This window comes from Cupressus sempervirens, chromosome 1, assembly GCF_028749045.1.
Source record: "Cupressus sempervirens isolate cs-2001-9-10 chromosome 1, ASM2874904v1, whole genome shotgun sequence".
Taxonomy (NCBI): Eukaryota; Viridiplantae; Streptophyta; class Pinopsida; order Cupressales; family Cupressaceae; genus Cupressus; species Cupressus sempervirens.
In genome coordinates, this window is record NC_143118.1 from 511,495,632 (window position 1) to 511,512,734 (window position 17,103).

Genomic DNA, 17,103 nt, shown 5'->3' on the forward strand with positions numbered 1-17,103 from the left:
TATCTAATATATACTATTAAATGGTCAAATTGGTTAAATTTGTCGGCTATGCGGCTGCACTGTCTTAGACATAGAAACAGATGAATCAATCGTGTAAATGTTTGTAAAGGAAAACATATTTTATGATTATATTAAAATATAAATGAGAATGTTAGAAAAATATCATTTCATGTAGAAGTTTCTACATGGGTAAAGAAAACTTGAGCACTTTGACCAACACAGTATATATGTGTAACTTTTTTAGGAAAAACATTTATTTTAATCCTATGCTCCACGGGGATGCGTCCCCTGCCTCTGTACCCTAGTACCCGTACCGGGTACGAAACGGGGACGCGGGTACGGATTTTGGACGTACCCTGCGACGTCCCTTTTTGAGGGGAAAGGGGACGGTCCCCGAAACGCAAAAAAAAAATTCGTAGGAAACTTGGGTACGGATTTCCGTACCGAGGACGGCGTTCCCGTCCCTCGCCCGTACCCTTTTGCCCACGCCGTCCCCTATTTTCCAGCCGGCCGCGGGTGAGTTAAAAAGTTAAAAAAAAATGGTTTTTTTAAAAAAAAATTTAATCTTTTCTATTCCGCCTAGGGCCCACATGGATGTTAAGTTGTTAACCCTAATGTGTCTTCTTAAATAGTTAAAGTTGGAGTTCATTGCTCATTTGGAGTTGTTTGCAAGTTGGGAAGAGGAAGAGGAAAACATTGAACATTCAACAACAACAAAAGAGGAGTGTGTTTTGGAGGTGGAAGAGAAAGTTTTGCCTTCATTTCTACTTCATTCCAGGTATGTTTTTTATTTTCTTTTTGTTTGATTCAAACTTCATTGTTGTTTGTTGTCATTTTTCATTTTTTTCAATGACATAAAGAGGGCATGTTAATGGAACATTGAAATTTTTTTTTTTCTATAACTTGCAGCAGTATACTATAAATCAGTGTAAAATCCAAAGGCAAAAACATAAGCAGCAGTGAGAGTGAAGGAAGTAGTGATAGCATGGAAGTTGCCATGCAAGAAACTCAAGTGTCACAATTACAAAGACCAAGAAAAAGACCTAGGGCAGCCATTGATGAGCCTAATGTACATGTCCCTATGGAAGATGCAATGCCTAATCCATTTGAGTGCCCTTCCAAAGCCTTAAAACAATATGCCAAAGGCCCATTCAACCCTAAGAAACCTCTCCTACAATTTGCCACAAAAGTAGACAAGAATAAGAAGAAAAATTCGGGGGGTAGTAGGGAATGGAAGTGTCATTTATGTAAGAAGCATTATTTTGGGAGCTACACAAGAGTGTATTGCAATCTTTTATGGATAGGTGGGCAAGGGGTGAAAGGTTGCAAAAAAATTACGGAGGAAGAAAAACTTGAGGCCAATAGGTTGTATGTGGAGGGGGAGTTATTGAAATCCGGGGGTCCTATGAGTAGCACACCCACACCCTCATTGACTCCCACTAGCACTGTTAGTAAAGGGAAGGGAAAGGCCAAGACTAAGAGAGATACCAATGTGGCTGATTTATTTAACATACAAGCAAAAGATAGAGCTGAAGAGTCCATTGGCAGATTTCTTGTTGCTCATGGCATACCATACCATGTTTCTCGTTCCTCATTCTATAAACAAATGTGCAAAGATATTTATGCTGCTGGTCCCTCATTTGTACCACCACGAGACACTAAATTATGCACCACTATCCTTGACAAAGAGTACTCAAAAGTAAACATTTTGATGGAGGATATGAGGCAAACATGGATGAGTGATGGATGTTCTATTATCATGGATGGTTGGACCGATATCAAACATCGGCCACTCATCAATCTTATTGTCACTAGTACAGCAGGGGCCTATTTTCTTAGAGCCATTGATTGTTCGGGAAAAAAGAAGGATGCATCCTTCCAATTTCAGATTTTGAAGGATGCTTTAGAAGAGGTAGGGACTTCAAATGTTGTGCAAGTAGTCACTGATTCAGCCCGTGTGTGTAAATCAGCTGGATTGATAGTAGAGAGCACCTATAGACACATTTTTTGGACCCCATGTTGTGTACATGCATTGAATAACACCTTGAAGGACTTTGGGAAAATTGATTGGATAAAGACTATGGTGTTTGAGGCTAGAGACGTGCAAATGTTTATTTGCAATCATCACACATCTCTTGCATTATTTAGGACATTTTCCAAAAAAGAATTCCTCAAGCCTGTGGAGACTCGATATGCTAGCTACTTCATTTTGTTGGAGAGGATGCTTGAGGTCCAAGAGGCCTTACAATCCATGGTGGTCAATGCAGAGTGGAATAGATGGCATGAATCAAGCACCCCAGATGGAAGACTTGTCAAACGAAGAATCCTAGATGAACATTGGTGGACCACAATGAGGTAAGAAACTTAAGAATTGGTGGATATCATAATTGTTATTATTGCTGATTTAATAAAAAAAAAAATTTGATTTAAGCACTTGCTGATTTTTTTAACATATTATGTTTCTCACTTGCAATTTTCTTTCATTTGCAGATACATTTGCTCCTTCATTGACCCTATTGTGCAGGTCATTAGATATGCTGATATTGACTCTCCTAGCCTTGGAGAGATTTATGAGACTTTTGATAGCATGCTTGGGCAGATCAAGCAAGCTGTTAAAGATAAGAAACCTACTTTGGAGTTCTATGAGGAGCATCTTAAGCCCATTGTAATGAAAAGGTGGAACACTATGAACAACCCACTTCATATGGCAGCCTATGCAGTCAATCCAAAATGGTATGCACCAAGGCCTGGGAGAGTGCTTCCATCTAATGATGAGGAGGTGAGTTTAATTTATTAAAGAATTCTGATTTTATAATACATTTTTAAATATTTTATTTTATTTGTAAAGTTTATAAACTCTAAGTTCTCACTTCTTAATTTTTGTTTGTTCAATATAGGTGAAGGACGGCTTCTTCAAGGCCCTTTCAAAAATGTATAGTGCAGAGGATGCTGCAAAAATTCGAGGGCAATGGCTTGACTTTGCCAATCTTCGTGGTCCAACATTTGGTAGACCAGAGGCGAGGACTGATAGAGCTACATTAGCTCAAAAGGACCCGATTGGATGGTGGACATGGCATGGTAGAGATGCACCTGAGCTGAAAGCCCTTGCCACCCGTCTTCTCTCACAGGTTGCGAGTTCCTCTGCTGCAAAGAGGAATTGGTCTACATATAGCTTCATTCAATCGGTCAAGAGGAACAACCTTACCTCTAGACGATCAGAGAAGCTTGTGGCTGTTCATAGTGTATTGCGACTACAGGAGCGACAGAGTCTTGAGTATCGACAGACTCCAGCACTACGTTGGGATGTTAATCCTGAGGATGCATTGCAGATTGATGAGGATAACACACCCCCAGGGCTGCTTGGAGTTCCATTGGATGAGGACCCTCTGCCTACCCCTGCCAGTGATTCAGAGGATGAGATTGATGATGATCTTGATTTAGATAGAGATTTAGATTCCTAGAGGACAGCCATATATTTGGCTTTCTGCTTTTCAGATACTCAGATACATTATTGCTTTTGATTATTATGGAGTTGGACATCTCATTTACACTTCTAGTATTTACTTTCATTGTGTCATTTTGATTTTCATTTCATGCATGATGATGATAGATTGATACTTGGAGCCTTTGGGCATTTTTGCTAATTGTATGCGATATTCGGATATATCATCATATCATATTCTCATTTTGATTCTAATCTTAATAGTTTTCAATTTCCATGTATTCTATGGTGAATGGTTTATCAATGTTATGATTTATCATTGTTATGGTATGCATATCAGAAATATATCTCTAAAGAAGTCTAATTCTCCATATATAAAAAATTTTAAATCCCCTATATTTTATAGCCGTCCCCTGAGGTCCCGTCCCCTAAATTTTGGCTTCGACCCGTACTTGTACCGGAAACACGTTCCTGTCCCCTAAAACGTCCCCGTCCCGGAAACTCCGTGGAGCATAGTTTTAATCTTATCCTAGTCTTCTTTCATTTTCCTATAACCCTTTTAGTAAAACTGGCTGGTTACTTGGAAAACTTGAGTAGTCCCAAATTCTAACAAATTGTCATCACATTAGAAGCAAGTTTTTATAATGTGAGGTACAATGTCAATCATATTGAATTTAAAAGATATATTAGTAATTTAGGGTATGTGATTTGGAATATAAATTAGAAAGATTTTTTAATCATTTTTATAATATATTATTTGAGTTCCATTTTTTACATAAATAAGTAATAAAGAAAATGTGTTATTCTTCTAAAATAATCAATTGAAAAATAAAATTAAAAAGAACTCTAACAAAAAGTTCTTGAAGAACAAGTAACAATTATAAGGTCATGTATTTTATAATTCTTATCTTTATATGAATCTGATTATTCTATAATTTCATGTGTTTATTTTTCTAGGTATATTAAAATATTTGACTTGTAAAAAAACAAATAAATTATAAATGTGGATGACAATAGATTCAAGGATAAAATGACAACATGTCCTCCAATCAGAATTGGCCCTTCCTTAGAGAGGATAAATTCCATGCCTTGGACATAACCTTTAAATCTTTAAATGAAGTCTAAACCAAAGAGTACTTGTACTCTAGATTATTAAATGAGGCAAAATAAATTATAGTATGGACATTATGATACCTTCCCATGTGATATCATGCATAAATTTGATAATCAACTTTACTTTTCATGAAACTATTCATTATAGTTATCATTTCAAAAGGTTATCGGCTCTACCTTGAGCATAGTGGATTATGAGGATAGCAATCATGCAAGTTCAACCATTTGGACCAACTTTGATTACTTTTTGATAATACAAGGAACAAAAACTAGGGTGTTGTCCCTTTACAAATAGCTTCCCTTTCCCTTTCCATCATAAACCCCTTCCATTCTTCGATTCCCATCTCCACAACCTTCTCTTCTTCTTCTTCTTCTTTCCATACCCATTTACACACTTTCATTTCACCAAGCTGCTCATATTCGCATATCTTCCTAAGCACATGCTTTCTAGCCCTTGATATCACGAAAAATTGAAAAACATACTTATCTCAGGGACAAATTTTCAATGAGATAGAAAGCATAGCAGAAAAGCGACAGACTAGGAAAGTGGAAAGAGGGCAATATATTTTGGAGGAATACATTGCATTCTTTCTTACATTCAGATGAAGGTGAAAAGAATGACCATAACAAAGGTCTAAAAGATGTTTTTCACAAGTACTTGAAGTTAATCAAGCCCACTTCAAGCCCTTGTATGAAAAAATATCTAACAAATATGATCAAGTGAACTTGTTAGGACAATTCAGAATGGATGAGTGTGGAAATGCATCCTTTGCATTGGAAAATACAACACAGCGTAGAAAGAACAAGCATTGTCGGAACACTATTAACAACTTTCATGCTTCTTTCAATGGGAATTTGAAAACCGGAAGGAATTTTGGAGCGGGGAGCTGCCGCTCTTCTATGAAGTCATCTCCAAGCCATAGTGAAGTCCATAGTGCTTTGTAGACCAATGCTTCAAGTGATAGCACAATGGAGGAACTGTTGAATTTCATCCAAGGTGCCATTGCACACTGCAAGGAATCCAATCACATCAAATTTGGTAAGAAAGAATTCTAGGTGCAACATTCCAAAGCAATTAACATTACATACCATGTTTAAATGAATTATTTGAGTATTATTAGAACTGGGTATTAAACCATGACTCATATCATTGGAAAGGAATTTTATAAGAACTAGACTTTGATTTACTACTTCTCTACTTTGTAGTTAAATTAGGGCAATGCTTGTATGATATTATGTAATATGTGGATATAAGATCAAGTATTCTATGTGTGGTTGTGTTAAGCTTTTGTAAATCTTTGGGCCATCTAGAAAAATGCATTCTTCGAATGCATTATTGTTCACATCTTCAATAACAATAATGTCATTGAATGATGCAAAATAGCATGTTTCCCCTGCCATGATATGCTTGTGATATGAACCTCAAGCTCGAAGAATTCTAACATTTCCTCTTTGATTCTTGTAAGTGCATATAAAGGGAATGGATTGGTAAATATCATTTGGGTTTTTGTATAGTTGATCTTCAAAAATGAAATGACATAGTGCTATGACATGATGTACTATTTTGTAATCAAATAATGGGATAGGTTATCTATAAATGATACTGGATCATAATATATTGCCAATGTTACAAGGCGAAACCCTGCTCAAGGTTGTTAGTTCACAATAGGTTTTAACCTTTCATTATTATTCATGAAATATTGTTCAAATTCACCTGGAAATTCTGATGTTTATTTTATCGAAGATCAGAAAGTCTTAGTTTACCCCATCTAAGTCATAGAACGAGTTGACAACTCCACTAAGGAAGAGTTTGAAAATAGAATAACGATCGATGAGCTAAAGGGACTCTATAATGAATGGCTCATAAGACACAACACTTTCAAAAGGCTTTGCAAATGTGGTAGCTAGCTAAGTAGGCTAAACTTTTAGGAAACTCTATAGTTAAAACATACTTGAATTAGAGCAATGATGGGCTAGGTGACCACCTAGAAAGGCCCAATGCTTTACCGTCATTATAGATACAATGAATGCTAAGTATTCCATTCATTCTCACAAAAAATAGGTTCCCATAAAACTATTACTCGTGAAATATACATCAATGAATTTAAATAAACAACAACAAAATTAAATTGTGATATCAATATTACATACTACCCAATTACACCAGTACGCATTAAACGAAACCTAATGAATGTGGCGTACATTCTTACAACTTCGGTACCCAGTTGTAGGCGTAAAGAGATTTGAATATTCCAAACAAAGTAGGGTCAAAGTGGGGCAAGAGATATGCACCCTATAAGGGAAGCACTACCGAAATACAATTAATAATATATAGGAAAAGACACAGACTAATCATGTTTCACTCACCTTCATAGGCCTGCCTAGGCTTCCAGGGGTTTTTGCCACAAAGTGAAATAAGATATCATGGCGCAATTCATCATGCTTGAGCTGAATTGTATTTTTTGTGTTAAAATTAAAAGTTTGGACCACAATCTAATCCGTCATGCTCGAGCTGAATTTTATTTGTTGTGTTAAAATTAAAAGTTTGGACTACAATTCTAAAACTTTGTGATTGTCAAATGAGACTAAGATAACTTGGTAATTTTTTTGACAAAGAGTAGTCCAATGACTACAAGGGAGATGAGTTTGTTAAGTTGATGTTAAGTTGACTCCATGAGGATAATGTTCCTCATCTTCATTGGGAGCTGTTGGTGTGGAATGAGACCCTTTCTTCAATTTTAACAAGCAAGGAAAAAAAATGTTTTGGAATGTGCCACAAATAAAAGAGATCATTTCTTCTTCTTTATTTGGTTTGAACTAATAAAAGTTTTTTTTTCCATATTTTACAATTTTAATGTATTACCTTTTTTCAGCAATTTTAAGTTTCTCACTTAAATTTGTGAGGAATTTAATTTCATGTGCACTAATTATTTGCATATTAAATCTCAATTCTCAAATATGTGATCAAAATGGACTTCTACATTGTTTAAATATAATTTGTTGAATTGTCTCTAGCCACGTACTTATCACTTTCACCATTAAACTATGAAAGGACTTAGTGAGGTAGGGTGACAGAAAAGACTATTAGGACATAGAATGCCATCTGGAGAAAAATTGTTGTTGTCGGCAGACTATAGATACACTCTACCAGTGTCATATAAATATTATAGCTCAAGCCAAATTCATCACTAGAAAAGTTAGCTAAAAACATTTGCGGATGCATTAGTCTACAGGGTTTCCAAAATTTCTTTAAATTGACTACTTACATCATTGGTTATGTAAATTATAGTAAGTGATCCATATAATGGATCAAAAATCGGCCAAACCTTGTGCCTATTAGAAGCAAGTGCTAGTTTTATTTTATCCAAAAGGCAAGCCTTGCAAATTTCAATTGTTCCATTTGTGATGTAAAACGGCACTTGCCAGATGACACCTTAGATGTGGCTTCAGACCCAATACTTTACTCGCTACTGTCCTTATGTCATTCTTTTCAAGTCCACGTCACTTTTCAACTGCTGGGTGTATATCCATTTATTCATTTCTATGTTATCGTGTGACTCTTACATACTGACCCGATGATTTTCTGTTTTCAACTGGGTTACTTTCTTAGAAGGGCTGCAGCACAGTTTCTGGTCGATCGAATGGGATTCTTTTTATAAATTTCCAATGCTTCCAAGTCTATATACACGGCAGTACTTATATCGTCCTCCTTACTCATATTTTTTATTGATCGCAGCTTCTAAAAACAGTAGATTTTAATGAAATGGTGTCAAGGTTTCCGGAGATAATATACTGTTGTATAGGTTGTATTGCCTTAGTTTGAACGCGTATACCCAGTGTCACCGTTATTGTTCCCATCATATCATTTCTTAGACCAATCAAATGAGAAATATGAATAAACAGTCTAAGTTGATGTCTTTTGTGACAACGTGTACCCAATAGTTTCTCCGGACTCCTCAAATACTTAAGACATGTATCTTTGTTTCTCTTGCTGAATTGGTGTTGATTTATACCGGAGTATATTTGCCGACACTATATGGATGATGGAAAAGATTTTTCCTTGAGCCTTGCTCAAATATCGTAGCCTTCTATGGACAAGCTTCACCACCCTCTCAATCATTACTATTCATTATCTTTTGCTGAGAAAACTCATATTTATATGCAAAGATCCAATTGTGTTTTTATTTAGTCAGATTCCATCGCAATGTGTAAGAAGATGCCAATAGACATTTCCCTATCTAACTGCAAAATCAATAATTTCATCATCTAAAGCTAAGAACTCCAGATCAGAAAACTTGAACCAAAAGCAACAATTCGAATTTCACAACGAAACACAACCCTATCTTGTACAAGGAATCTTGAACCATTGTCAACTTTTGAATGGATAATTGATCTATCTTCATATTTCTGACTCAAATTGATAGTCAAAGACTAACAAAGCAAATCCAATCTGGAAAACAATTATGGGGATCCGTAACTTCAAGAAACACAAGAAGGTGGCAAGGTCGCTGTGATTGTCAGTAGTCTCTCCTTGGAACAATCTTCCTCTTTTTGCTCCAACATAGATCTGCCCTTTTGATTCCTTTGACATTTGATTATGCTCAAACTAATAATTGTGGTTTTGTTCATAAAGCCTTTTAACATCAATGACTATATTTCCATCATGTTTCTTTAACATTATCTCACAAATGGAGGCCCAAATTTGGGCTCCATCAGTCCCAATGACCTTAGAGGCCTTGAAAAGCAATTTTTACACCTGGTCAAAAAGAAGCAATTTTTGTGCTCTAAGAGCCTAAGACTTGACAAGAAATGGATTCACCATAAATGACTGTGAATTTGACACTTGCCGATAATTTTAGAGTATTTGGCAACATCAAACTTTATTTATTTCTTATGTCTCAAGTTTGTTTCTATCATGTCCCCAAGTTTTAATTTAATTAATTAATTAACTGGTCCCTGAATTTAAATAATATAAGGACCTTTAATTAGTTAGTTTATTTAATTAATATGGGGCCCAAGTTAATATTTGTATTTGTGGTTCCGATTGATTTAATATATCTCAGACCTATTTTTATTTCACTTTCCATTGGTATGTGTTGTTGTCGGCTATCTTTGTACACTCTTGGAAAGGTTTTCCCCAACAGGTATTTAAGCACGGCCTGTAGGTAGTCGTAGACATGCATTCTAATTATTTATTTTGTACTGCAAATTCCCGTTGGGATTCTCTGTTGTTTCTCATTTCGGAAGTGAAAGATCTTCCCTACTTGGCTTATTCAGTTTCGGTGGGATTCAACCCTCACCCTATTTCGTTGCATGTAATACTTCGCTTAGATCTGGCAAATTGGAGCACAATCCTTGTAGCTAATGCGCATATATATATAGTATTGAATCATTTATTATATCATTTTATAGCATATTCAGTGCGTGTGTTGTCTGGATATCAAATACAGTTCAATCGCCACATTTTGGAAGCCTTCAAGTTCAATCGCACAACCTCACAAGCCTACCATACGGCTTCCAAGTGCAGTCATACGACCTCCATCTCTACCATACAGCTTCATCCACTGCTGTTCCCCATACCTATCTGCTCCCTCACATATCGTACAGTCCTCTAGCTTCATTATACGGACTTCTTACCTTCCCGTATGATCACCAAGGTAAATAACAGAAGATCCGTACACCATCTACTTCAGCAATTGTCTACCGTACACCTTCCACAATCACCGTATGATCGTACGACCTTCTTGCAACCCCGTCCATACGAACATTTAGCATTCTGAAACTCGCTATCAGGCACTCAAGGCAAATAGATCATTACACTCTATTGTACATCAAGATAATACCGTACTACCTAAAGCATTAGCCATCCAAAACACTAACCTAAAGCACTGACCTGAAGCATTGGCCACCCAAAGCACTAACCCAAAGCACTGACCCGAAGCACTAACCTAAAGCACTGACCTGAAGCACTAACTTCAAGCACTAGCCAACCGAAGCACCAAGGAATACTACTTGGAGCACACAACCAGACTACCTGAAGCACACAACAAGAATACCTAAAGCATACTACAAGACTTCATAAGGAAACTCTAGAACGGAACATTACAGTGGTATCAAAGCGGAAACCTTTTGGGAGCATCTCCGAAACTTTCAGGAACATTACCGAAACCGTTCGGAACATTACAATTTCTCTGTATATGACTATAATTGGCCTAAAATAACAATAGCATTATTTTTTCTGTATTTTTACCAATATTTTAGAACTTCACATTAATATTTTTCACATTTTAAACCTCATTGAGTGAATTATATGTACACTTTCAGTTTTCCACATTAATGGAATGCCACTAATCGATATCGTAAAATACAAAAAACTTTCAAACAACAAGATGTTCCACCATCTTTATACATAAAGTTGAGCATAAGGAGATAAGCATTCTTCATGAAATTTCTAAGAAGAATGGAAAAAGCCACAGTGAAGTTTGCTGCTTAGTTGATAGCAAAGCAGACAATGTGATTATCCAAGGCTTCTGCCTACTCATATTGGATGGTGTTTGAAAACTCATTATTATTCATCACTTATCAACACATAGCCAACATGATTTACAGGATTCAAAGTGTCTCATAGGATTAATATGATTGAGAAAGAGCTAGATCAGGAGAGAGAGCTGAGAATGCAACTGGGAAACCTGAGGTGGTTGAGCTGCAGGGACCTTTAGGCAGTAAGGATTGGTTTCTTTGCAGAGATGAGCGACATATTATGTGTCATTAAGGACATCTTGACAGTGGTGCTTATTCTCCAGCTTTAATAGTGGACTTGGGGGCATGTGGTAAGGTGAAACTGATGTACTTCCAGAAAAATACCATATTGTTGTGAGCCTGCTTGTTTAGTTTGTCTCTATGTTTATGTGCCACATTGGACATAGGCTATAGCATATTGTGTGCTCTCCTGGAGCCGATACTTTGTCATATCTTGATGTTTGTAACTTTGTACTGACTGCTATTTATTAATACTTTGATAGCCTGCCATTTGAATTATTATGATATTAAATTGATTTGTTTAAATGCTCATGTTTGAGCGGTACATTTTATACAGGCCACCTAAGCAGTGAATGAGTATCTGTAAAGAAATTCTATAAACCTTATAGTTCATCTTGCAGGGATTGCAATAACCTTTTCCTTTTCTACTTCAATTCCATTCAGTGGGACACTTCACAGAAGAATTAAGTTTTTAAATCTGCTATATTCCATATGGATATTTTTACAGAGAAATATATACAACCTCAAATTTGAAGGTGCTGTCATCTAATAAGTTTGCAGGTATCTTTTAATTTGTATGCCCATCACATTCGCATTAGAACTCCACCCAGCATGCATCACTCTGTACTTTATTCAGAAGGCCCTATAGCAAATGGCAAAGATCCATGAGATGTGCCTGAAACTGTAAGATCACTCAACCCAGGGAGCAAAATAAAGGAGATCAATCCTTCTTCCGGTTTGCCATAATTTATTTGGCATCCTTATTAATTCTTGTAGAGTGACTTTTAATTGACTATTGCTTGGGTGATCGATTTGGTACTCAAATAAACAGCTTGGTACTCTGCCAACCATATGCAGATAAACTGCTGATTAATTTTAATCAATAGTGCTAAAGGGTTCAAAGGTTTTCAAGCAATATCAGGACTGCTTTATGGTTTGCATCTAATGAATTTTTTTTAATGCAAATATGATATTTTATAATTGAATAGATACTCTGGAAACACAAGATTAAAACATATTTATTCCATGTAATGGAAGGAAAACTTTAACATAACAGTGTGGACATCTTACTGGAAGAGTCTTTTCAAAACTCACTATTTATACTGTTAGAAACAAAATATACAGTTGGTAGTAGTTATGAAATTTTTAAGGAAAATTTAGTTATTCCAAGATTGAAGTTATGACCTAGGTCAACTTTAAGACATCACCTGTTTCTGCAATACCAATAACATCCCTCTGCTGAAGGCCAAGAGGAATGGCAGCCATTTGAATGGGAGATGGCTTTTTGTAACCAGCTTTATCCACAGCTTTCAATAGTTCTGATGTAAGACTTCCTTCTTCCCACTTGCGCATAGGTCGTGGAATTCGTGAACCCTTGACCCAAGTTTAAAACATCTAAAGTTAATACAAACTTCTCAAAAAATATCAAGCACAATAGTATTCATATCTTTCTAGATTTCTTATGGTTTCCACATGCTACAATTTTTTTTTCAGTACCCCTAAGAAACAATAAGCCACAGTAGCAAACTTGCCTTGTATGAGATGTTATAATCTTCTCGGAAAATTCGCCAATCTCTCTCTGTCATTTCTTCCAACTAAATGATAATGTAATCAGTAAGTTTAATCAAGCAAGAATAAACTTCAATGATTCATATATCTAATAAATCTAACCAAATTAACCCAAAAAGTGTTATTTACATTTTCCAAAACAATAACCAATGTCATTCTAAATTCAGAGAAGTTGCACACAAGTAATAACAAGATTCTTCAGGGAAAGACTTCCCAGAAAGCAAGAAAAAACTGGTAAGATGAGAAATGCCACAAGACTAAAAGAACAGCATTATAGCATTATCACTCAAACATATTCTACCTTCTTATCTGACCAATGGCGATCCACGCGCATATCAAAGGTATCGTAAACATTTGCAGCTTCTTCCTTCTGTCTTTGAGCTGCTGCCTCTTCTGGCTTCTCCTCTACGCCCTCTTTACTCTATAGGTTACAAATTTACAAAAGCATTTGAAATTTCATTTTTTCTCCAAATATAGAATGATGGCTGTAATTCTAAAACTAAAAGACAAAAGTAACCAAATATAAAATCATAAGCAATCATCATCTTGGCAGATAATACCCGTATTTGTGCCCTAAGGTCCTTCTCATTCTTTGCTGCAAGCTGTAAACAAAGATTTATATGTGACAACACGATTTTGAATCAAATGAAAAAGAAGAAATCATGAGGAAACATGATCAAGCAAAATGAAAATTAAAGATGTTTACAATGTTAGGTTTCTAAATGCCCACTCAAAACACTCTACCTACAAGAACACAATTCTAAGGCATGAGTTTTTCATGTACCAATCCATAACAAAGGCTAATCAAAAATTTTCTGTCAAATAAAAGAAACATAAATCTTTCGTTTTTTAAAGAAAACCTATTTAAACAAAAGGTTGACTGCGAGACTGCAGTACAAATGGCTTTCCGAAGGTGCTCCCCAATCTCAGTGACAGACCACAATAGATTCCAACAGTTGCTCTTGTTAAAGATTCACTCCAGTTACAAACCCATTAACCATTTATTAGCTTCATAGATTGTTATATCATTTTGTATTATTTCACTATGCATAAAAATGAATCATCCAATAAAGAAAATGAGAAAAGATACTGCTTTGAATCTATTTCCTTCTTAATCAAGACATAAATTATACAATTTTTTGCTGCCAGCCCAGAACTGGGTCCAAGACAGCCTTTTTAAACAGAAGTATGTTGGCATTCGTAATCTCCATAAATTTCTCTTTTACAATGAGAATAATGTCAACAAATTGTCTAAATGAAACAGATAAGAGTCTAATAATATTCCAGCAGCATCAAGATCCTAGCTTTCTTCACATCTTAGCTTCATTCTTATGCATCTTTGGTGAACAATCACATTTTCACAACTGTACACTAACAAGTGGTATCAAGGTGGCACTTTCAGCAAAAGTTCTACCATACAAATCAACTACCAAAATATAAAACTCCGACAGAAACAATAAATATTTGGCTAAACTTTGCTCGAATTATTTATATTCTGCTCTAAATTTTTCAGAAAAAAATCTCTAGAGCTTGCTTTTCCCCCTTACTCTTCATCTCCCTCGTAATTGGGCTTTATTTATTATGCCTTATCTTTTGCATCTCAACTTTATTGAAGCCCTTTTTTATAAAATCTATTTATTTCCCAACCTTTTTGTCACCAAGTTTTTTAGTTCCCATGTCCTACAATCCTGGAAACCCCAATTTAGGATGCAGATAATTGCATTACATCCATCCACATAACTACTACCCCTCCACAGAAAGCTTCTCAAGGAGTGAAATACTATATAAGTCCCCTCCAAAATGCCATATCCAAATCCAGCATGGTTCACCTTCAAGTCAGAATAGTCTACCTCCAATCCAGAAACCTATATAAAAATCAAATGGGATTCTGTAAAGAACTAGGAAACTCCACTCCAAAGATATCACCCCACTTCCAGAACAAACAATGATGAAGCACACTGGAGCAGCTACAGCAAGGGGATCACAAAGATGCTGGAATAGTGGCATAGTGATTATAAATAAGAACAACTCCTCCAAGTTAGAGGAACTGCGTAATCAGTCCTGATATGCATATGCTGGGTTCAAAATTGTCAAGCAACAGTAAACACTCCTGAAAGTAAAGAGGATGTCAGAAACCTCCACGCAATACTTAAAACATAGTAACCACCTCAGAATTTTGCCAATATTTTGTCTTCCCATGGAGAAGCTATATTTTCAAGAGGACTCCAAGTGAACAATGTTGGAGTCACTAGAAAATTAACTAACTAATCAATTATCATATAGTTAGGTCCTTAATACTGTATTTTCTTAAAGTTAGGTGCTTTTTATCTATTATTAGAATGGGCTAATAATAGCTTATGTCATCTCGTTCATTATGATGAGGACAACTAGCATTGGTTAATTTAATCTAGCTTTAGGGTTTGTATTTCGGTTTTAATTCATCCTTTCATCAGATTCATTGTAATCATTTGTATGACAATCTTTTTGCATCAATACAATTCATATTGTTGAGTAAATCTTCTTGCTTGATATCCGTTTGTGTAATGTCCCCATTTTGGGGTTGCCCTATATTTTACCCTAGAATCACAAATTCAATCTAAAAAGGGACTGTAAGATAGTTAGAGAAATAACTTTACCCAAAGAATGTAGATAGCAAGACAGATCCTTCTTGAGACAATGCAATCATGTTAGAAAATTAGTGAAAATACAATCCATAAGATCAACCATTACTAGCGTTAAACAATATGTAATGATAATCATTTTAATCATAAAACATATCTAGTTTATTATTTGGGTTCAATCATAGCAGAGTTTGGGTAAGGAGATATGATGGTGTGCCCAAAGCAATCTTCCACCCGTCCCTCTTGGCCTTTTGTAGCTGTCTGTCATTCATCTATCAAGAGGTCATCTACCTAGTGAGGAATTGTATGGAAATTCTCCCTCTTCATGCCACCCTTATTCACCCTCCTAACAGGACTCCCTTGAATCCATCCCAACAATAAATCAAAGTAGGGGTTGGATGGGAAATTACAATAGTGTGCACAAAGCGATCCTCTACCCTAGGCCCAAGAGTGCACATATCACCCTTCTTTCCATCATGTGAGCTTTTGTCATCAATATGGTAGTTATCCTACACAAGTTATCCCTCCTTGTATTCCCTTCCTCTCCTTGCCATGATTAATTGTTTCTATGCTTTTGTTTGATGTCCCCTCATAATTTTCCCTAAAATCACACTTAGAAATTAGGGATAGGATTACCAAACAAATCTTTCCCCAATAACACAACCCTAGATTGGGATCTTGCAATCACAACATGAATAAGTTTATCAAGCCTCATTATATTCATAAACACATTAAGCGAAGAGACATGACAAATATGTTGTAATGTACCCATTTTTGTCAGGCAAACATTACAATTTTTGTTAAGTCTTTAAAAGAAAAAATTTGCATAAATGATAGTCAAATGAAGACATCTATTGACACATCAGCACTCATTATTGTCCATTTAAGAGAAGATAATGAACGCTACTAAAGAGATGATACTGACTATGGAAGAAAGATGCCAATGCAAGAGGAAGACACGATCATGCATGAAAGCAATTTACCAAGGCAAGGGTTTGGTCAAATATAATGAACAACTATCATGCATTATAAGAAGACACAATAATTTGAATATAGAGAATTGTTAGAATTAGTAATCTTTCCTCAGTTGTATTTATTTGACTCGGTATAAACCAAGGTATTCCTCATATAGTTTGTCCTCTAGTCCACATGTGAGGACATGTCATTTACTTGTCCTCTTGTCCAAGTGTGAGGACAACTCATTTTTGTAATTCCTTTTATAAGGAAATTAGTTTATCCTCTTTAAGAGGATCTTAACACTTTGCGTACACTTATTATGAATGATGTCATTTCTAGAAATAGGAGTTACACATCCAACCACGTACAACTTCTTTCTCATCTCTATAAAAGAGATGTCTCTCTCTCATTCTTCCACTACTCTTCTACACATCACTTTGATGTTATTGTAATGAGCTCTCTCGCTCTCTCTCTCTCCCCCTCTCTCCCCCTCCATAGGCTTTGCCCTCATTCATAATATTAAACAACGGGTTTTCTTTTCTTTCCCCTTTCAAAATCCCTTTGTCTCCATTTGTGTTGATGTTTGGGAAGATCTCTTAAGATTCAAGAGTTTATGGTAACTTTGTTTTTATTTCAAACTCT

General features: G+C 35.8%; 3 protein-coding genes across 3 annotated transcripts in view; 2 read left to right on the forward strand and 1 right to left on the reverse strand.

The window, feature by feature from the left end:
• Positions 1 to 17,103, reverse strand: part of LOC149578477 (P-loop containing nucleoside triphosphate hydrolases superfamily protein) — a 313,758-nt gene that overhangs the window by 198,207 nt on the left and 98,448 nt on the right. Inside the window, exons 8-11 of the mRNA XM_089829372.1 lie at positions 13,444 to 13,485; positions 13,185 to 13,304; positions 12,847 to 12,909; positions 12,523 to 12,688 (exon numbers count right to left, since the gene is read on the reverse strand). Of these exons, the coding sequence (XP_089685498.1) occupies positions 12,523 to 12,688; positions 12,847 to 12,909; positions 13,185 to 13,304; positions 13,444 to 13,485 (391 nt within the window). The remainder of the gene's footprint in view (positions 1 to 12,522; positions 12,689 to 12,846; positions 12,910 to 13,184; positions 13,305 to 13,443; positions 13,486 to 17,103) is intronic.
• On the forward strand, positions 903 to 2,658 carry LOC149578479 (uncharacterized). Its single transcript, XM_089815391.1, has 3 exons — positions 903 to 2,355; positions 2,491 to 2,585; positions 2,651 to 2,658. The coding sequence occupies exons 1-3, from the start codon at positions 986 to 988 to the stop codon at positions 2,656 to 2,658; spliced, it is 1,473 nt and encodes a 490-aa protein (XP_089671517.1). The 5' UTR covers positions 903 to 985.
• LOC149578480 (uncharacterized) lies at positions 2,633 to 3,577 on the forward strand. The gene is made up of 2 exons (XM_089829365.1): positions 2,633 to 2,779; positions 2,898 to 3,577. The coding sequence occupies exons 1-2, from the start codon at positions 2,669 to 2,671 to the stop codon at positions 3,459 to 3,461; spliced, it is 675 nt and encodes a 224-aa protein (XP_089685491.1). The 5' UTR covers positions 2,633 to 2,668; the 3' UTR covers positions 3,462 to 3,577.